Genomic DNA, 22204 nt, shown 5'->3' on the forward strand with positions numbered 1-22204 from the left:
TTCTAACATAAAGGTTTGTGCATCCACTTTTGAGTACCTCTCAACAGGGAACACACTAACTAATGTGTTTTTCCCTTGTTGGGTCTGGGATTTATTTATCTAATCCTACTTATGAACTAATAAATTAGTCTATCACTGTTTCATCAGTGTTGGCAGAAGATGTGGGATGTCTGAGTCAGAGACAAAAGATTCCATTATTCATAGTTAACAAGCAGGATAAACATCACATTTGAGTTAATTTCCCTTGTGTTACAAGGTCAATGAGGGGACCAAAGAGGGGCCCAGGTATATTATAAGCACACAGTAGGGTTTTGTCCTAGGTTAAGAACACTGAGCTGGGGGAATTCACTGCTTTTATAGTAAGTAGTAAACATGTCTATCTTTTCTCCAAAGTGGTATCTCTAACTTATCCCTCAAGGTTGCTTGCTTCAAACTACCCTGATAAATGGTCTGGTGGGGGGAGGGTGGCAGGGAGGAAACAGCAGATGGGGCCTTACTGGGGTACTGAAGGACTATGGCAGGTTGCCTTTCTATAATTTCCACTAACTTGTTCTTTTTTCTTTCTATCCCTTCAGCATTTTGTACATCAGATACCTAGAGTGTGTTTAAATTCCACATAAGACTTCTTTTCTCCAAACTAATCATTTCTAGTCCCTTTGACCATGCCTCACATAATCTGGCTTTGAGTCCCCTCACCAGTCAGTTCAGTTTCTCAGTCATGTCCGACTCTCTGTGACCCCATGGACTGCAGCACACCAGGCTTCCCTGTCTGTCTCCAACTCCTGGAGCTTGCTCAGACTCCTGTCCATTGAGTTGGTGATGTCATTATCCAACTGTCTCATCCTCTGTCATCCCCTTCTCCTCCTGCCCTCAATCTTTTCCAACATCAGGGTCTTTTCTAATGAGTCAGGTCTTCACATCAGGTGGCCAAAATATTGGAGCTTCAGCTTCAATATCAGTCCTTCCAATGAACATTCAGGACTGGTTTCTTTTAGGATTGAATGGTTTGATCTCCTTGCTGTCCAAGGGACTCTCAAGAGTCTTCTCCAACACCACAGTTCAACGCATCAATTCTTTGGCACTCAGCTTTTCTTTATGGTCCAACTCTCACATCCATATATGACTACTGGAAAAACCATAGCTTTGACTAGACGAACCTTTGTCAGCAAACTGTCTCTGCTTTTTAATATGCTGTCTAGGTTGGTCATAGCTTTTCTTCCAAGGAGCAAATGTCTTTTAATTTCATGGCTGCAGTCACCATCTGCAGTGATTTTGGAGCCCCCAAAAAATAAAGTCTGACACTGTTTCCACTGTTTCCCCATCTATTTCCCATGAAGTGATGGGACCAGATGCCATGATCTTAGTTTTCTGAATGTTGAGCTTTAAGCCAACTTTTTCACTCTCCTCTTTCACCCTCATCAAGAGGCTCTTTAGTTCCTCTTCACTCTTTGCCATAAGGGTGGTGTCATCTGCATATCTTTAGGTTACTGATATTTCTCCTGGCAGTCATGATTCCAGCTTGTGCTTCCTCCAGCCCAGCGTTTCTCATGAGGTACTCTGCATGTAGGTTAAATAAGCAGGAGGACAATATACAGCCTTGACGTACTCCTTCCCCAGTTTGGAACCAGTCCACTGTTGCTTCTTGACCTGCATACAGATTTCTCAGAAGGCAGGTAAGGTGTTATGGTATTCCCACCTCTTTCAGAATTTTCCACAGTTTGTTGTGATCCACACAAAGGCCTTGGCATAGTCAATAAAACAGAAGTAGATGTTTCTCTGGAACTTTCTTGCTTTTTATCCTCACCATTAGTATTACTCTTCTTTGACCTTATACAAGGATTATTTCCCAAAATATATTATAATGCTCCAAATATTGTCTAATCAATTTATTAGAAGAAAAACACACTGCTTTGCTTATTCTAGAAGTATACTTCTATATGGCAACCTGGGATCCCATGAGCTTTTTTGGCAGTCCCATTAATTCTCATTGGAAAACACTGACTTTTATCATAAACTGCTATTAAGCCATACATTTTTATTCTGTCCTAGTCTATTCTTATGCCAGAGGATGGACTCATGTAGTTTTTCATTAAAGTAATTATTGTATCAAGCAGATTCCATTTTATATAATAGAAAAGGTGAAAGTAAGCTTATTAAGATAGTTGTTATTTAGCAGAAAAGGCAGTTCCTTGTTGTCTGATATTTTGTGAATTATTCCCCCTCTATATAAGAGAACAGTGTTAATATAAATGACATACAACCCTCAAACTTTTCTTTTAAACAAGAGCTCAACAGATTTTTGCTATCTTCTCTCCACTCTCCACACCATATATGTACAAGAATGAGTTGACACTGTTCATCTTCTGCTTTAAAAAAACTGAAATATGTACGTATTTTTTCAAAACAGAAATGTTACTTTAAATATTACTAGCAGGGCAAGAAATTATGGCTCAATTTAAAACATTCAGGAAAACAGAGAAAATACCACCATACAGCCCCAGATAACCATCACTCAGGTTCAACAATTATCAAGACACTGCCACATTTGCATCATATTATTATTATTGTATCATATTCATTTTATTATTAAAATAGTTCATAGCAACTGGCACATAACATATCAGTTTACTCCTACGTAGTTCAATAAGGATCAACACAGACATTTTTAACAAGACTGCAATATCATTAACACCTAGAAAAATTAATAATTCCTGTCATCATTTAATACCTCAACCATATTTAAATTTTTCCCAATTGTCTCAAAAATACGTTTTTTAGTTTATTTCTTCTCATTGGAATCAAATTAAGACCGCTCATTACATGGGATTGTTAGGTCTAATAAACATACTCTTATCTAGAACAGTCTGCCTTTTTCTTGTAAAATGGTATAGCCAATTTAGTTTTTAAAAAATTTTACTGAAATGTAGTTGACATCTTGGTTTCGGCTATATCTCCTATCCTTTTTAAAGTTCTTGACCAGTTGGAAACTGTGGCTCCCCTTTTAACCTCCTCGAATTTGTGGTATCAACTTAATTCTCTCTTGCACATATTTCTTACACATCGATAATTAGCTTGAGAGCACTAACAGACTAAAACACGTGCTTAAGGAAAGTGAAGGAATAGGGAAGCACTGGTAAGATGTAAATGTAGTAATGAGTGATGCAAAAATAAGAAAATGAAGGATGAAAATTCAAAACTCAGTCGTCACTATAAATAAATCTAATTTACACTCAAATGTTTCTCATGAAATGAGTACCCTTTTTATTGTTGCTATTGTTAGAAAGGACTATAGCAGTTTAAGCTATTGAATTGGCTAGAAATTTTAATTGCTTAACAAGATACAGTAACTGGACACCCCAGCCTTCTGAGAATTAAAAAGCTTGCTTCAGATACAGAAAGGACAGTTAGTTCACCTCAGGCCCCTGACACAAACACACCGGGGTGTGACATAAGCATACCTTTCTCTACAAAGAAGATGCATCTGTGGGGAGAGTATGAGAAGTTTGTCTCCACGTAACTGACATGTGATCACTGAGTCCAAACTAAATGTGTTAAATCCAGAAAAAACAGTACTGGCAGATTTCTTCTTCCTTAGTGACACGATGACCTAGCATGGAACAGTGTATTCCTTACAGGAGCTGCCTCATCTTTGCCATCACAAGTAAAGTTTAAAACATTGCCTACAATGGAAACGGGCATGCTCTAGGCCAGAGTTCCCATAAACACTACAGTGAGCACAGGGACCATGCTTCCATTCTTTACTGCACGATTCACAAATTTTTATACAGAGAAACCTATGATTCCACTGCATCCAATTTTGTGTGAATTTACACTAGCTAGGGCAAAGAGGCTATGTATCTTACATGGCACGTAGATATTTCTCATTTACTATTTAGCACACACATAGATCCATGTCTACACACACAAACACACAGAGAACTGAGTGGACTTCTACAGATTGATGGCATTCTCTAAAAGTTCACATGAAGAAGTAGGATGGATACATTGGTAGGATAACCTCAGGAAAACCAGGTGAAAACAAATATAAAGTCCCACTTTGATATATAAAATGATGTAATTCATATGTCATTGTCCTCTTATTTCTAGCTTCTGAATCCATGGGTATTATCTGTTTGCCATGTGACACAGAGTAAGCTGCTCTGAATTTCCTTTCCCAAAATCTACTTACAGAAAAGCAGTTACTGGAGATTCTGTAGAAGTGAGACCCAGGCAGGTGAGGATTCCTAAATGTTTTTATCTACTTGAAAGTGTAAAGAAGTTCTATCTAAAGTAAGAGCTTTACAAGTATTTTGTACAAACACATAGGTTAAGACTGGTTCAACTTTATACCAAGAAACAGAACAGAGCTACTTGGAGAAAGTAGCAGAGCTACTACCTCATCATGGAAAGACCATTTTTTTGCATTGCTTTGTAAAGCAATGGAGTATAGCATAATTAGTCACTATGCTACCCCTCGGAATTTCAAATTACAATTAGATAAATTTCAGTTTGATAACTAGTACCTCTAAAAAATGATGTCCTGAACTCTGATTTAAAAAATTAATTTATCGTCTCACTAAAATGCAACTTGTATTTTCTATGTGCAGTTAGCAGCAGTACTGAGATTGAAAACAGAACAAAACTAAGTAAGTGATCATTGTAGTTACACCCTGAAAGTCCCAGAAACCTATATACAAATACAAACCTATATACAAACATATAAACATGAGAATCTTGTAGAGGCAATAAGATGTGACTATTTAACAGTAACAGTCTGTTTCTGAGTTATTGAATCAATACTTCTCAGTAAAATTGCAAGGAGACAACTTCTCTTTATACGCTTTGACACAGATAATCCAAAGTCATAAATAAACATAATTTTCTTCAAAAATAATTTATTTGGCTTTGGAATTTAATATTTTGGTACCAAAAAACATGGCTGCCTAATACTCTGCATTCAACAGATTAATGTAGAGCAACAAATTGGAAAATTATCCATCTTTCTCAGTGGAATTATTCTTTTATCTTATTGCTATCATGAAACAAGAGTATTTTGCATGAGTTTGAAACTGCTGTCTGAATTGGAAGACATGAGGTATTTTTTTTAATGTATTTATTTTTCAAGTATAATTGTTTTACAAAATGTTGTTTTCTGCTAAATATCAACATGAATTAACCAGAGGTATACATATGTTCCCTCTGTCTTGAACCTTCTTCCCATCTCCCTCCCCATCCCACCCCTCTAGGTTGTTACAGAGCCCATTTGAGTTTTTTGAGACATACAGAAAATCCCCATCAGCTATCTATTTTACATTTGGTAATTTAAGTTTCCATGTTACTCTCTCCATACATCTTACCCTCTCCTTCCTCCCCCACCTGTGTCTATAAGTCTGTTCATGTCTGTTTCTCCACTGCCGCCCTGCAAATAAATTCATCAGTACCATCTTTCTAGATTCCATATATATGCGTTGAAAGTGAAAGTGAAGTCGCTCAGTCGTGTCCAACTCTTTGCGACCCCATAGACTGTAGCCTACCAAGCTCCTCTGTCCATGGGATTTTCCAGGCAATAGTGCTGGAGTGGACTGCCATTTTCTTCTCCAGATATATGCGTTAGTACCCGATATTTATCTTGTCTTTCTTACTTTGAAATGAGATATTTTATATAAATTTCTCATGAGTTTCATAAAAGAATTAAACAAGGTATCAGGTTGTCACAACCATACAACACATATTACAGTATTGAAATTGTTGTTGTATTGTCCCCTTTGACTGGATATTAAAAAAAACGTGGGCTACAACTGTATTTTTTAATCTACCCTAGCACCTCAACAAAATTTTGACTGAGTATAAGAATACTGATAATAATAAAAAGTTGTAAAATTTTAATTTAGATAGCTTTGATTAACTGTAAAATCTGAAATGAGATTTGGGGTCACAAGACATAGGTTCAAATCTTACTTTATCACAACTTATGTGATTTCAGTCTCTAACTCATCGAGGGTCATCTGAATAAAAGGAATAGCACCTGACCTATGTACTTCAGAGTACCTGTAAAGGTTAAAATGAGGTAATGGATGAGAAGTATCAAACAAATGTAATTTTCTGCATATTCAGGTAAGAAATATATGTATGAAATAAGAAATCCTTTTAAGGTTCACTGTGACAAAATTCATGTTAAAAATAGGTACCATATCATTTTTCCCAAGTGAAAACACCTTTTCTCTTTAGCCTACACATACACTTAAAACTACTCACCCCGCCCCCCTCCCCACACACACACAATATACATATACATCCCTTGTGTCAAAATACAGCCCCCGGTGTTTTATGTTCTCTGGACTTCCCTGCTAGCTCAGACGGTAAAGCGTCTGCTTACAGTGCGGGAGACTCAGGTTCAATCCCTGGGTCGGGAAGATCTCCTGGAGAAGGAAAGGCAACTCACTCCAGTATTCTTGCCTGGAAAATCTCATGGGCTGAGCAGAGGAGCGTGGTGGGCTACAGTCCAGGGGGTTGCAAAGTCGGACATGACTGAGCAACTTCACTTACTTCAATAAATACTAGCAAAGTCGTATTTGACACTGGTGCATCCTCTTCCTCAAAGCACTGAAATCCATCACAACGACCCATCGAACAGCCTCAACACAGTTATTAATCTACTAGTTTCTTATTTTTGTGTTTTGGCTGCAACCAGCAGCATGCAGGATCCCTCCCACCCCTGGCCAGAGATCAAATTTAGGCCTCCGCGGTGGAAACACCAAATCCTAACCACTATGCCACCAGGGAACTCCCTGAACATTTCTTTTTGAGTACCTCTCATATTTATGCTGGCGTCTCTCCCCAAAATGACTGTATTTTTTTTTTCTAATCTTTTTTACTGGTTCAGTTTCTGGCTCTTCAAATGCAGGTGTGTAAGGTTTCATCCTTGGACCTCCCTTTTTCTCACTCTGTGTTTCTGTGAAGATGACCCAGCCTATTCCAGTAGACCCAGGCACTATCTCTGTGCAGCCAACTCCCAAATCCCTCTTTCTTCATGGATCCTTCCCAGGTTCCCGGTCTCTATATCTAATTGTTGACCACATATTTCCATCTGGAAGCACTTCAGTCTGTGTGCCAAAGTCATTATTCCTCCCATGTCCCAAACCTCCACCCCATCTTTGCTGCCACTCCAGGTAGTCAGCAAGCAGAGACTGGGGAGTAATCAGAGATTTCCCCACTGGTCCTCACCTCTCACCTCCATGCTCTAGGAATAGGATCTGCAGATTCCGTCTCTGAAATGTCATACTATTTCATTTACTCTCATCTCAATTTTAATTTCCACTGCATTTGAGCTTCATTATTTCTTTTTTAACGTATTCTGACTGCCTCTTAACTAATCTCTCTGCTTTAGTCTCTCACAAATCCATCATGTTAAATATAATGCCAAGGACATAAAAACACTCCCCTACTTTCTATGCCTACTCTTTGCCTGGAAAATAAACTCCAAAATTCTTTGACATAGCATTCAAGACCCTAATTGGTTTCTAACCTGTTTTTCCAGTAACTCCTACCCACACCCTCCTCTTTCTAGAACACTTTCAGTTTCATGCCCTAGTTTATGGTATTCCCTTAACCTGTTATGGTTGTCCTTTATTTGTCAAAAGTCTATACGTCTTCCAGATCCATGTGACAAGTCATTTTCTCTGCAATACCTTCTCCAGTCTGTGTTCCAGGAAGAATTAATCCTCCTTCTCCTGTACTTTTCTATTAAACTAAAGTGTTAGAAGTATTTATCTCTTCCACTGCATTAGACTCAAAGGGAAAAAAGTATTACTCATCTTGATTTCATCTATGATTCACAGAATTCTTGACAAATAGAGGCTACCCAATAAATACTAAACTGAGTAGACTTATTCCTGATGTATGTAACAAATACAGAGGACAAACGTTAAGAATAATTCTTATCTGTATAACATACAAACTATATCATATTGATTTTCTGTCAGTTATTGTTAAAATCAATTAATCATTTGGCTTTGGATAATAATGAAAGTATATCTGAAAGTTGAATTATTCATTGTAATTCTTTTGGTTTTAAGTATATCAAACAGCTACATTTCTCTCTTATAGTTGGTTTGGAAGGAAGCAGGAAATAGTTATGCAAAAATCCAGTCAAGTATCTGTAAAAATACATAGAAATCAAATATGAGACCATTAGTAGTGCTATTAAAAGAATCACTAAATTTATTAAAGACTTTTGTATATTAAAGAGTTAAAGACATTGTAAAGACTAAAAACAATATTCAGTTAAAATAACCTTAAGGAAAATCAGATATATGCTAAAGAATCAGTGCCATATCACTGTCACAAAATTTTGTATAACCAAAAAAATCCATCTCTAAGAAATACTAATTTAATGAAATTACACTCAATCCTGCTCTATGATTGTAGCTCAAGTGACAGCAAACTATGCCCTGTGGACCAAATCTGGCCCCTCACCTGTTTTTTCTGTCAACAGAATTTTACTGAAATACAGACATATTCATTCATTTCTGCTTCTGCTCTACAAAAGCAGACTTTAAAGCTGAGATAGAGACGATGTGTCTCACAACACCTAAAATGTGTACTATCTAGACCTTTAAAAAAATTGACCAACTCCTGCTACAGATAACCAGTTGGAAGTTTGGTTATGAAACTAGGCTGCTCTGTGTATGTATTATTACTCTAGAATTTAGGGTTTTTAGCAAGGATTTCTTAAAACTCAAAAGAATTTTTAAAATTATAAAGACATTATGATAAAAACAGATGTTGAGCGTATAGGAGAGTTAAATGGCATACAAAAAGGATTTAATGAAAAATTGTTTTACTTTTATACTCATATATGCTTATACTGCCCTTTTATATTAGAGTACGTCACTGAAAATGAACTGCTCTACCATTATTGTTTCACTAAAAAGTAGAAAATTAATTCCTCCTACAGGAATAAAGGAGTGAAGTTAAATACAATTATTTTTCAAAATGAGGGGAGGGAAAGGTGGAAGCAGGGAGGAGAAGGGAGGAGGAACGGGGAGAGAGAAGCTACTATACCTCATTCTCTAACTGAGATGAAGCCGATCTGTGTACCAAAGTTAGGGCCATCTCGGACATGGGAAAAAAACTTGTCAGGATGACAAGACGTACAGAGGTTGAGATCCTGGTTCTGGTCCTGAATATTCTGTGGTAGAATTCCTCCCCGTTCTAGAAGAATCCTTAGGATAAAGATTTTTCCAAAGACAGAAAGTTTACTTTACCAACAGACAAAGCAATATGGAAAAAGCATTGATATTAGTGTAAAAGAACTCTGGGAAAGATCTGCTTGGAATAATGCAAGTTGTCATTCAGTTACAGAACAGGGACACAACAGGAAATGGTAGATTTCACCATTACAGTTCCGGACAGAAATCAATCATTATTGTTGTTTAATCGCTAAGTCCTGTCTGACTCTTTTGTGATCCCATGGACTATAGCCTGCCAGGCTCCTCTGTCCATGAGATTTCCCAGGCAAAAAAACTGGAGTGGGTTGCCATTTCCTTCTCCAGGGAGTCTACCCAACCCAGGGATCAAACCCACATCTCCTGCATTGGTAGGCAAGTTCTTTACCACTAAACCACCAGGGAAGCCTGAAATCAAACACACCTAGTGGCTTTACGGATGTCAACATAGGGATTTGGTGAGTCAAACAGCCGTACACATCCGGGATCAAGATTATGAAATGCCTTTGCTGATTCCCTTGGAAGAGTAAAACAGCACGGTCCGACTGAAGGCCCCAATACAACAATAATGTCTTCCAAACTGCAGCCATATTCTGCTCTCATAGCGTTCACTGTAGCCATAGCAACACCTAACAAGGTACCTCTCCAACCTAGCAAATAGGACAAAACAGAGATAAGCAAAGTCAAAACAACAAAATGTTATCTTAATTTATATCTAAGTTATGTTAATTTATATCTAAGTTAAAAATGAGCAGGGTCAGTTTATGCATTTTTCCTAAGGGTCATTTCACCTCTTAGTTATTGTGAATAATTTCTATTTTGAGCATGGGTGTGTAAATATCCTATTGACATCCTGCTTTTAATTCTTTGGATATATGCTCAGAAGTGGAACTGTTGGATCACATGAATTCTATTTAAAACTTTTTGAGGAGCCATCACACCGGTTTTCACGGCAGCTGCATCATTTTATACTCCCACCAATAGTGCATCACGGTTTCCATTTCTCTTCACCAAAACTTATTTTCATTTTTTAAAAATATCAGCCATTCTAATGGATGTGAGGTGATATCCTGTGGTTTTGATTTGCTTTTTCCAAATTAGTGATGTTGGGCATCTTTTCACATGTTTACTGACCATTTGCATATCATCTTTGGAGAAAGATCTACCAAAGTCCTTTACCCATTTTTCAATCAAATCTTTTAGTTTTTGTTGTTGAACTGTAGGTATTCTTTTTGCATTCTGAATATTAACTCCTCATTAGATGTATGAACTGCAAATATTTACTCTCAATCTGTTGGGCTGACTTTTTACTTTGTTGACTGTGTTTCTTTGATGCACGGAAATTTTTGTTTTTGATAAAATCCAACTTATCTATTTTTACTTCTGTTGCTTGTGCTTTTGGTATCATATCTAAGAAACCATTGCCTCATCCAAGATCACAAGGATTTACACTTATACTTTCTTCTATAATTTTTAGAGTTTTAGCTCTTACATTTAGATCTTTGATCCACTTTGAGTTAGTTTTTATATATGACATAAGGGTCCAACATTGTTCTTTTGCATATGCCTATCCAGTTTCCCCAGTACCATTTGTTAAAGAAACTGTCCTTTCCCCATTGTATGGTCTATGTACCTTGTCAAAAATCATCTGACCCTCATGCAAGGGTTTGTTTCTGGAATGTCTGTTCTATTCCATTGCTCTATTGTCTTTATGCCAGTACCATACATACTGTTTTGATTACTGTAGCTTTATAATAAGTTTTGAAATCAAGAAGTATGAGACATCTAACTTTGTTCCTTTTCAAGACTGTTTCATTTACCTTTCATAATTTTAAATTTAATGTTTCAAAACCCAGGAAGTAACAAATAATATTCACATTTTATATCCAAGAACTAAGACTCATATTTTAAATAACTTTTGACAATGTTAAATAGTAAACCTGACTTCTAGTCATTCAATTCCATTACTTTATTTAGATCAAAACAAACAAACAAAAAACCACTTTCTTATTTGTCTATAGTCTAAAATGCAAACAAAGTAGCCATAGATTTATAAGCAGACAATAATAAAAGATCACTCATTTTACATAGACTCATTACCACTGGATAATCTAAATAGTATTTTTAAAAAACTTCCAACAAACAAAATTCCAAAACCTTAACAAACAGAGCACCTAAAAATTCTTTGTTCTTATTTTCAGAGAATAGTTAAAGCTAATCAACTATAACATGTTAAACTAAATGCAATTTTCCAAACATATCTTGTTTTTTATCTTTACACTTGCTGCTGCATTTTCAAAAACACCTTCTGTGACATGTCTAACCTTCCTATTCCCTATTACCTAGACTTCAAGGGTAGACTTCTCAAACCAGAGACAATACAACTCAGTACAACTCCCTGGGAATGTTTTGAAAAGCATTGAGGCTTTTCTTTTTGGTTATTACAAAAAGTACAACTGGTATTAAGAATTCTGAAAGCCAAGCAAACTTAAGTCTGCAATGTAAGACTATCTTGCCCCAAATGTTAATAACACTCCTGCTGAGAAACATTGGTACCTAGCCAAATCCTACAAATCTCCCAAGAATCAGCCTAGGTAACTGCTTTCTTTAAGGATTATATTCTGAGTCACATAATTTGACATAAGTACTCCTTGTATTTGCTCCTGACCTATGAGTCTACTAGCCCTCTTCTATCTTTACTTATCACCATGGGTAGTAATTAACTATTAATGCTGGGAAAGACTGAGGGCAGGAGAAGGGGATGACAGAGGATGAGATGGTTGAATGGCATGACTTAATGGCCATGAGTTTGAGCAAGCTCTGGGAGATGGTGAAGGACAGGGAAGCCTGGACTGCTGCAGCCCGTGAGGTCACAGAGAGTCGGACCATTACTTACAGAATGAACAAAAACAATGTCCATCAGAAAGAAATTATAACTTTTATAAATTTGGGGAAAAATTATAACTTTCCCCCCAAATTGGTAAAAATCCTAGGTGCTTAAATAAGTACACTTACCAGAGTGAGCAACCCCACATGCTTTTTTGATAGGATCTGCAAAAACTATCGGAATACAGTCAGCACCAAGAGCTGCTATTGTGACTCCTCTTTGATTTGTGATGATTCCATCATAAGATTCAGGCTCCTTCCTTCCCATAATCCAGACGTCATTGGCATGATCAGTCTAATACCAAAGATGTGAAATAAAAATGTTTTTAAAATAGAATTTCTCATACCATAAGCTTTTCTGAAAATGTGTATTTTGTACAAAATTATATAACCAGTTTAAGGTTACTAGCATTCCTTAATAACATCAGGTCCATATATATGTAATAACAAATTTACTTAATTCTATGATATGGTAATCTCTACGTATTTTTCTCAAAGGAAAACAGACTTCAACATTTAAAAAAAAATCAAAATAGTACTGATGAACCTATTTACAGTGCAGGAATAGACATGCAGATGTAGTGAACAGACTTGTGGACCCAGCAGGAGGGCAGGGAAGTCAGGGTAGGATCAGTTGATAGTAGTATTGACATATATACACTTCCATATGTAAAACAGATAGCCAATGGGAGGTTCAAAAGGGAAGAGATACATATATACTTGTGGCTGATTCACATTGTTGTACGGCAGAAACCAACACAACATTGTAAAGCAATTCAGTTCAGTTGCTCAGTCGTGTCCCACTCTTTGCCACCCCATGAATCGCAGCACGCCAGGCCTCCCTGACCATCACCAACTCCCAGAGTTTACCCAAACTCATGTGCATTGAGTCGGGATGCCATCCAGCCATCTCATCCTCTGTCGTCCCCTTCTCCTCCTGCCCCCAATCCCTCCCAGCATCAGAGTCTTTTCCAATGAGTCAATTCTTCACATGAGGTGGCCAAAGTATTGGAGTTTAAGCCTCAGCATCAGTCCTTCCAAAGAACACCCAGGACTGATCTCCTTTAGGATGGACTGGTTGGATCTCCTTGCAGTCCAAGGGACTCTCAAGAATCTTCTCCAACACCACAGTTCAAAAGCATTAATTCTTTGGCGCTCAGCTTTCTTCACAGTCCAACTTTCACATCCATACATGATCACTGGAAAAACCATAGCCTTGACTAGATGGACCTTTGTTGGCAAAGTAATGTCTCTGCTTTTGAATATTCTATCTAGATTGGTCATAGTTTTCCTTTTAAGGAGTAAGCATCTTTTAATTTCATGGCTGCAATAACCATCTGTAGTGATTTTGGAGCCAAAAAAAATAAAGTCTGACACTGTTTCCACCGTTTCCCCATCTATTTCCCATGAAGTGATGGGACCAGATGCCATGATCTAAATTTTCTGAATGTTGAGCTTTAAGCCAACGTTTTCACTCTCCTCTTTCACTTTCATCAAGAGGCCCTTCAGTTCCTCTTCACTTTCTGCCATAAGGGTGGTGTCATCTGCATATCTGAGGCTATTGATATTTCTCCCAGCAATCTTGATTCCAGCTTGTGCTTCTTCCAGCCCAGTGTTTCTCATGATGTACTCTGCATAGAAGTTAAATAAGCAGGGTGACAATGTACAGCCTTGACGTACTCCTTTTCCTATTTGGAACCAGTCTGTTGTTCCATGTCCAGTTCTAACTGTTGCTTCCTGACCTGCATATAGGTTTCTCAAGAGGCAGGTCAGGTGATCTGGTATGCCCATCTCCTAAAGAATTTTCCACAGTTTATTGTGACCCACATAGTCAAAGGCTTTGGCATAGTCAATAAAGCAGAAATAGATGTTTTCTGGAACTCTCTTGCTTTTTGGATGATCCAGCGGATGTTAGCAATTTGATCTCTGGTTCCTCTGCCTTTTCTAAAACCAGCTTGCACATCTGGAAGTTCACGGTTCATGTATTGCTGAAGCCTGGCTTGGAGAATTTTGAGCATTACTTTACTAGCATGTGAGAAGACTGCAATTGTGTGGTAGTTTGAGCATTCTTTGGCATTGCCTTTCTTTGGGATTGGAATGAAAACTGACCTTTTCCAGTCCTATGGCCACTGCTGAGTCTTCCAAATTTGCTGGCATATTGAGTGCAGCACTTTCACAGCATCATCTTTCAGGATTGGAAATAGCTCAACTGGAATTCCATCACTTCCACTAGCTTTGTTCGTAGTGATGCTTTCTAAGGCCCACTTGACTTCACATTCCAGGATGTCTGGCTCTAGGTGAGTGATCATACCATCACGATTATCTGGGTCATGAAGATCTTTTTTGTACAATTCTTCTCTGTATTCTTGCCATCTCTTCTTAATATCTTCTGCTTCTTTTAGGTCCATACCATTTCTGTCATTTATCGAACACATCTTTGCATGAAATGTTCCCTTGGTATCTCTAATTTTCTTGAAGAGATCTCCCCCAATTAAAAATAAATTTAAAAAAATTCAAAATAGTCCATCCATCATGAATACCCCTCACTAGAGATCGGTAAATCTCTAACTGCAATAGTTGTTCAGTCACTCAGTTGTGTCCAACTCTCTTTGATTTCGTGGACGGCAGCATACCAGTCTTTTCTGTCCTTCATTATCTCCTGGAATTTGCCCAAACTAATGTCCATTGAGTTGATGATGCCATCCAACCATCTCATCCTCTGTCACCCTCTTCTCTTCCTGCCCTCAATCTTTCTCAGCATTAGGGTCTAAACCTAATAGCAGTACCTTCCACAAAGTACTAATTGACTGAAAGAAATTTAATTTCCAAATCAATAATATTTTTACTTTTCCTAGAGTCAGAGAAATCTAGAATTCTGTAAGAAACAATTATCAGTTTTACCCTAGTTCCTCCTAGTGTTGATATAGAAAACAATGGCTTTTCTCTCCCACCATTCAGGAAACTTACCTCTAAATCAAAAAGGCAGTGGTACTATACTCTGGGGCTTTCCTCATGGTTCAGTGGTAAAAAAAAAAACAAAAAACAAAAAACAAAAAACCTCACCTACCAATGCAGGAGACTCAGGTTTGATCCCTGGGTCGGGAAGATCCCCTGGAGAAGGAAATGGCAACCCACTCCAGTATTCGTGCCTGGGAAATCCCATAGACAGAGGAGCCTGGTGGGCTACAGTCCACGGGGTCACAAGAATCGGACACAATTTAGTGACTAAAAAACTGTACTTTTAGATGTAAGGAGTTCCAGATGTGTGTGTGTGTGTGTGTATTATATCATAGAATTGATCTTTAGAATATGATATGTATCTCTAAGAAAAATAATCACAAACATTATCCTAAGTTTTAGATAAAACATTAGATGCAAATATTAAATAGCTTATTTAAAGTCCATATAGTCATTAGCAGAGTCAAGAATATACTTTAAATCTTCCAAAATATGAAACAAAATTGTACCTTTATTTGGTAAAATTTATTCGCATTAAATCCTGCAGCCTTCCCCAACCTACGCAGATTTTCTTGAACAACTGCCTTGGGATCTCTCCGTTTGGAACTACTGAAGAGATTGAATGAGCTAAGAGTTGGTATGTAAGATATCCCACCTGTTCTTGTAGTAAATCCATGTATGAAAGTATCTGTTGAGGATAAACAATGAAGATTAAACAATGAAGATTAAAACCAGGCTGTACAAAAGACTATAAAGCCTTACAAACCCAGTCTCTCCTTAAGACTTTCCCTAATAATCTCACCCTGCATTAGTTTATCCAGCTTCTAATTTCTACAGCTCTTTATAGCTTCATCTGTTCTTATGACACAATGTTTTGAGTTTGTTTTACCTTCTCCGTCAGATTAGTATTCCTCAAAGGGTATCTTTTCCCCATTAGTTTTTGTTATCCCAATAGCATATAGCTCACAGTAAATATCCTTTTACTAATAAGTGAGATCAACTGTTTTAAATTTCACTCTTCTGTGAAGGCACTACGGAGTTAAGGTTTCAGAATTTCTAAGTAGGAAATGCTTAGGGTCATAAATCTCATTTAAAACCAAGGCTGGGGGATTTGTCTTAAAGCTAAATTTGCATAAAGCGAATTTATTTAGAGCAGATTTGAAGGGACTATCCCTTCCCACTCGTGACTCTATAAGGCCGTCCATGACACTCCCATGTTGTAACTGATGCTAAGGAACACATAATCTCACACCAGTCTACAAAAGAAACAAGGAAAAGCAGTGAACAACCTGTAAAGAAAGACTGGCTTTTCATATTCAAGTAAAACTACTGATAGTGTTTAACATACCTGAGATCAAAGGAGATGTGATAATGGTTAATTCTCCCTTCAGTGCTGGCAAACTTCTCAAATATGTTTCTATTTCATTCTGGATTGCTTCTAGTTCTTGAGATGTGATTATGTTTACTTCAGTAGACTGTTTCAAAAGACCTCCCTTCAAAGTCATCTGTAGATCTTCAAACTCAAAATTGTAAACATCAGTAAAGAGTTGATCAATGAAAGCCTTCATTAATGTCTTCCGGTGCACAGGCACAATTACCTTAATGCAACTCAAATTTTTTTCATCAACTTTTTGTTTAATTGTATACAAAGAGGCAGCCATGCTGGGATTGCTAACAATCTCAAATTCTCTCAAGAGAGCTGATAACCCATTGCCTGTTTCTAATTCACAATTATCATGGTCACAGCTGATGCTACTACAACATATTATGCAAAAGAACTTGGCCTTGGCACCATCATGGTATCGGACCGCATTCAATGTCTTTAATAATGTCTGATGACAGTTTTTCTGAGAGTTCAGTTTCAAACCAAAGAGATCAATCAACACTGCTTCTGCCATCCTTCAATTCTGTACAAAGTTCTTCAAAGAAGTTTATGTGTCCCCAAAAATTCACCTGTAAAGAAAAATTAGCATAATTAAGAATGCAAAATTATATCAATATAGTTATAGCTACAACAGAAACTTGTGGATGGGTAAAAAGAAGAATTGCATTGACTTAAAAATGTAACCAGAATAGTGAGCCTGGACTCCTCCCAGAAAAGCTAATCCACTATTTATCAGAAGAGAACCATGCCAATGAAAGCAAAACCAGCTCTTAATTCATTTTGTGAATGTACTTTACATCTTTCCAGTAGAACAACAGGTTTTGTTTTGTTTTCAGATCATCAATTTTAAGCAGGCAATTACTTATTGACTTAGAGGAAGTCCTGTTTTTTAATTACAGGGTGTCAACGTATCATTGATATATCATTAATCCTGACATGACAGGCTTGTTAGGTCACATCCCTTACTACGAAATACCTGGACCTTCAGTTCAGTCGCTCAGTCCTGTCCGATTCTTTGCAACCCCATGAATCGCAGGGCACCAGGCCTCCCTGTCCATCACCAACTCCAGGAGTTCACCCAAACTCATGTGCATTGAGTTGGTGATGCCATCCAGCCATCTCATCCTCTGTCGTCCCCTTTTCCTCCTGCCCCCAATCCCTCCCAGCATCAGGATCTTTTCCAATGAGTCTTTGCATGAGGTGGCCAAAGTATTGGAGTTTCAGCTTTAGCATCAGTCCTTCCAATGAACACCCAGGACTGATCTCCTTTAGGATGGACTGGCTGGATCTCCTTGTAGTCTAAGGGACTCTCAAGAGTCTTCTCCAACACCACAGTTCAAAAGCATCAATTCTTTGGCGCTCAGCTTTCTTCACAGTCCAACTCTCACATCCATACATGACCACTGGAAAAACCATAGCCTTGACTTTTGTTGGCAAAGTAATATCTCTGTTTCTTAATATGCTATCTAGGTTAGTCATAACTTTCCTTCCAAGGAGTAAGCATCTTTTAATTTCATGGCTGCAGTGACCATCTGCAGTGATTTTGGAGCCCCCCAAAAAAGCTTGACGTTGTTTCCAGTTTCCCCATCGATTTCCCATGAAGTGATGGGGCCAGATGCCATGATCTTAATACCTGGGCCTTAAGATCAATAAAATTAAATGGAGTTGTATTTAAAATTAACATTTTTTTTAACTTTTTTTTTTTTCTCAGAAAAATTGTATTTTTTTCCCCCGCCAGAAACAGACTCACAGGTATGAGCGGTTACCAGCAGGTTGAGGGAAGGCAGGGAGGGGCAAGACAGGGGTAAGGGGATTAAGATACAAACTACTATTTATAAAATAAATAAGCTACACGGATATATTGTACACCACAGAGAATACAGCCAGTATTTGAGAATAACCTTAAATGGCGTATAATTTATAAAAATGTTGACTCACCATGTTGAACCCAAAATTAATATTGTAAATTAACTGTACTTCAATTTTTTTTTTTTAAAAATCCGTTTTGAAGGTTAAGAGCAGAGATGACCAAGAGGTTTTGCCTCCAGGATTCACAGGTATGGCAACACCTCGTTACATTAGCTCTTGGCAGTCGGTCCCTTCCTAAGTCCAGTGATGAGGCACGCAACGGCCATTTGGATCACGTGAGCACCCCCGCCACTCTCATCACTCCCCCCACCCCCCGCTCTCCGCACTCCCGCACTACACTTTCTTACCTCAGCCCCTGCCCGCCCCTCCGGGCTGCCGCTCTGCCTCTGGCGGCCCCTCCGGCGTCGGCCTCTGCCCCTCCTAACCCCTCGCCCCGACTCCTGCCGCCCCTGCGGGCCTTTCTGACCGTCGGGCGCACACTCGAGGCCGTCCTCCGTCACTTTCGGTTGCACGCTCGGCCGCGAGCTCGAGTTTTGAGGCGTCTACCGGCCCTGGTCCTGAGCGTGAACGAGACCCAGAGGCCGCGAGCGTGCGCCCCGCAGCCCTCAGCCGGGTCCCCGCCGCTGTGAGGGCGGCGCCCGTCCCGCCTCAGCCGCTGCACCCGCTTGACTGCGGACGGGGCACCCGCTCCGCATCCACCCGACGGCTGCGGAGGCCGGGCCGGGGGGCCGGGGGGTCGGGGGGCGGGGAGCGGGAGCGACCCGGGGGGCAGATGCGCCCGAGCGCCGGGAACCGTCAGCAGTTCCGGGTCCAGCTCGTACCTGCCGCGCGGCTCCTGGAAGAGGAACGGGAACCGAGCAGCGGCCGGGCCGAGCGGAGCTATAGGCAGGTCCGCGGGCGGGAGGCCGGGCAGGAGGCGGGGCGGGTGAGGGGCGGGCGGGCCGTGAGGGAGCCGGGCCGGCCTCCCGACCGGCGCGCGGCGGAGCGGCTGAGGGGCCGGCGGCGTCCGCTTCCCTCCCGGGGCGACGACGCAGACCTCTCCTGCGTCCGCGCTGGGCGCGCTCGGGACCCCCAGATTCATCCTCAGAGCCCTGGCCCGAGAACCTCCTTACGTTAGCACTTGACACTGTGTCTCGTCCAAGTTCACGTGCTGCGCCTCCTGAGGCAGATTTTTTTTTTTCTTTCATCTTTACTGTTTGGCTTTGTTTCCAGAAACAAGTTAGATGGCTGAACCCTCCTTTGCCTTTTTTGCTGATCCCCCCTAACTTTCTGACTAGACTTCATAGCTCCTTCACGTGTGTGGATAAACCGGTGTCCTTATAAAAATATGGGCCAAGCATAGAAAATTAGAAGGCACTGACCTTAAGAGTTGTGATAAAAATGTAAATGAGCATCCCCTTTCTCCCCTCAAAGAGCGTAACATTTATTTATTTTAAAATACTGAACAGCTCCTACCTATGTAGATGGCAGATGCTGTGGCCAAAGGGAAAATATCTCCAACAATCAAAGCGTAGGAGACAAAGTGCTTCCTGTGGCACTGGTTATGATGGAAGGAGGGGTCCCTTTTTTCTGACAGTTGCTCACATGATAAGTTCTGAAGAATGTTTCCCTGAAAGAATCTCAGCAATCTGGGAGTTTGGAAGAGAACTGGGAACTGAGACGACTGCTATTCTGTTTAGAGAATGGGGTCCCCAATCCACCCACCAGTTAACCCACTCTTCAGTTCTGGCAGATTTTTTTTTCCCGAAAACTGTATTTTCATTATTTTTCTGGACATTTATTAAGAACACTGAGTGGTAAATGTTGCAGCGGATCTGCTCTGCCCCAAGCTTGTTTTACCTTGAATATCACTGTAAACAAAATGGAGGTCTTTAGTTACAAAGCTGGGTTAAAACATTTATGTCTGTTTTTATAGACGATGGTGGGCATTTATTTCCTGTCATGTAACAGTAAACAAGCTAAAAAAGAAATATTTCAAAATAGAGAAGCCATCAGGGAAGAGAAAGTTTTTCATTATATTGTATTTATAAACCCATTTCCTTTCACCATCTGGTCCTGGACTATGGCCTGATCTGACACTCATCTCATCCCCATTCCCCCACTCCAGTGGTTCTCAATCCTGGCTGCACATCAGAACTACAAGTAGAACTTTAAAAACCAGAAATGCAGAGACCACCCCCCTCTACCACCTCCAGATACACATCTGAATCAGAAACTCAAGGAGTCAAGTCTCAGCCTGTTTTGCTTTGCTTTTTGTTTTGTTTTAATCTCTACAGATGATTCAGATGCATAATTAGATTTGAAAAAATGACTTCCCTATTACCAAACCACTCAAACTAAAGGCTGTTCCTTGGAACACCATAGGATCATCACTTTACATAAACTATTTCTTCTATTTAGAACATTGTTCTCTATATATACTTTTTTTTAAGCTCAAATATAACCTTCCTTGTAGCCCCATTCCCTCACCAAGCACAATCAACAACTTCTTGTAGCATTTTGTTTGTACAGGAGAAGCTCATTCATAGATGCAGTCTGCATCCATAACCAAGCAATACATTGAAAAAGTCAGTTAAAGATTTAATTGTATACTTCATAAATATGAACATGGTAGTATATGAATTATATCTAAATAAATCTATTTCAGAGGAAAGTTAAACCAGTCATGAAAAAGTATAAAAAGTATACCATAATACCTTAAAGTTTCTTTTTTTAACCTGAAACAGCTACATGCTTGTTTGCCAGTCTGTTGAGTGGCACAGCCTTTTGCCACAGCCTTTCCTTTGTGCATGGCCTCCAGATTAGAGTTCTGCATCATATTGCTACCATAAAGTACACTTCCCAACCATCAGCTAAGCTTTCTCAAAATTTCATTCTTTTAAGAGGAAAATGAGGCTTCCTGGGTGGCGCTAGTGGTAGAGAACCTACCTGCCAATGCAGGAGAGACATAGGTTCTATGAATCCTTGGGCCAGGAAGATCCCCTGGAGAAAGGAATGACAACCCACTCTAGTATTCTTGCCTGGAGAATCCCGTGGACAGAGGAGTCTGGCAGGCTACAGTCCATGGGATCGCAAGGAGTTGGACACAACTGAAGTGACTTATCATGCACGCAAGAGATACTTGTGAAGCTATCTGAGTGCAAATTACATCTTTATAATCTTTTTATAGTTAGGCATTCAAACAACTCACCTTAATTGGGTCTTGAAAAATAAAAGTGTAGCTTTTAAAGAACAAACTTTTTTCCCACACTATTACATTGGTTTACTTAATAACTAAATTGTGAAAGCACAGTGACAAGTTCAACTGGCATAAACAGGTTTGAGAACAGACACAAGTGACATTGTCAGATGTACAATTTTCACTGGTAGGAGCAGAAGTGGGCAGAGTCATTGGAAAGTGGCTTTCTAACCCTGTAGCATTCAGCATGCACATTCAGCGTGATGTGGGGATTTGCAGCTTATGATTTAAAAGGAAATAGAATGAGTTCATTGGTGAGAGGTTAAGTGTAGGTAGACTTAGCAAACACACACAGTACCTCTACATTTTCATTATTTGACTTTGCATCTACTTCACCCATAGAGACTTCAAAAGTCTTTGGGGGACACAGATAGTGCCTGGCTGTTAAGGGGAACCATTGGGAAAATCACCAGGAATTGTTACATCACCCTGTAAATCCTTCTCTTGATAACTTTAAAACTGGTAACAGTTGTCTTTAAGCCATTTACACTAGAGTTTATGAGTCCTTCCAGAAATGGACATAAAACATGCAAATTTCCTTGTGAAAAACTTATGTTAGTGTCCATAACAAATGAGCAAACTGGATGGCTTAAAACAACAAAATCTGTTCTCTTGTAATTATGGAGGCAGAAATCTTTTTAA

At 39.2% G+C, this 22204-nt stretch overlaps 1 protein-coding gene across 2 annotated transcripts; it reads right to left on the bottom strand.

The window, feature by feature from the left end:
* On the bottom strand, positions 4884 to 19233 carry LACC1 (laccase domain containing 1). 2 transcript variants are annotated; one of them, XM_018056777.1, is made up of 7 exons: positions 19146 to 19233; positions 16420 to 17024; positions 15581 to 15759; positions 12243 to 12408; positions 9652 to 9877; positions 9064 to 9224; positions 4884 to 8156 (listed from the first exon to the last, which is right to left on the bottom strand). In XM_018056777.1, exons 2-6 carry the CDS (start codon positions 16967 to 16969, stop codon positions 9065 to 9067), a joined length of 1281 nt encoding a protein of 426 aa, XP_017912266.1. In that variant the 5' UTR covers positions 16970 to 17024; positions 19146 to 19233; the 3' UTR covers positions 4884 to 8156; position 9064. The 2 variants fall into 2 exon arrangements, with proteins under 2 accessions (XP_017912266.1, XP_017912267.1); XM_018056778.1 differs by lacking the exon at positions 19146 to 19233 and adding an exon at positions 18672 to 19119.

The sequence above is a fragment of the Capra hircus genome, chromosome 12, assembly GCF_001704415.2.
Source record: "Capra hircus breed San Clemente chromosome 12, ASM170441v1, whole genome shotgun sequence".
In the NCBI taxonomy this organism is placed as follows: Eukaryota; Metazoa; Chordata; class Mammalia; order Artiodactyla; family Bovidae; genus Capra; species Capra hircus.

Excerpts from the sequence above, each read along its gene's own strand:
- LACC1 (XM_018056777.1), bottom strand. The coding sequence starts at position 16,969 with ATGGCAGAAGCAGTGTTGATTGATCTCTTTGGTTTGAAACTGAACTCT. Across the intron at positions 9,878-12,242 it reads ATGTGGGGTTGCTCACTCTG|GTTGGAGAGGTACCTTGTTA; the intron begins GTAAGTGTACTT and ends CCTATTTGCTAG. Across the intron at positions 9,225-9,651 it reads GACATCCGTAAAGCCACTAG|GATTCTTCTAGAACGGGGAG; the intron begins GTGTGTTTGATT and ends CTTTATCCTAAG.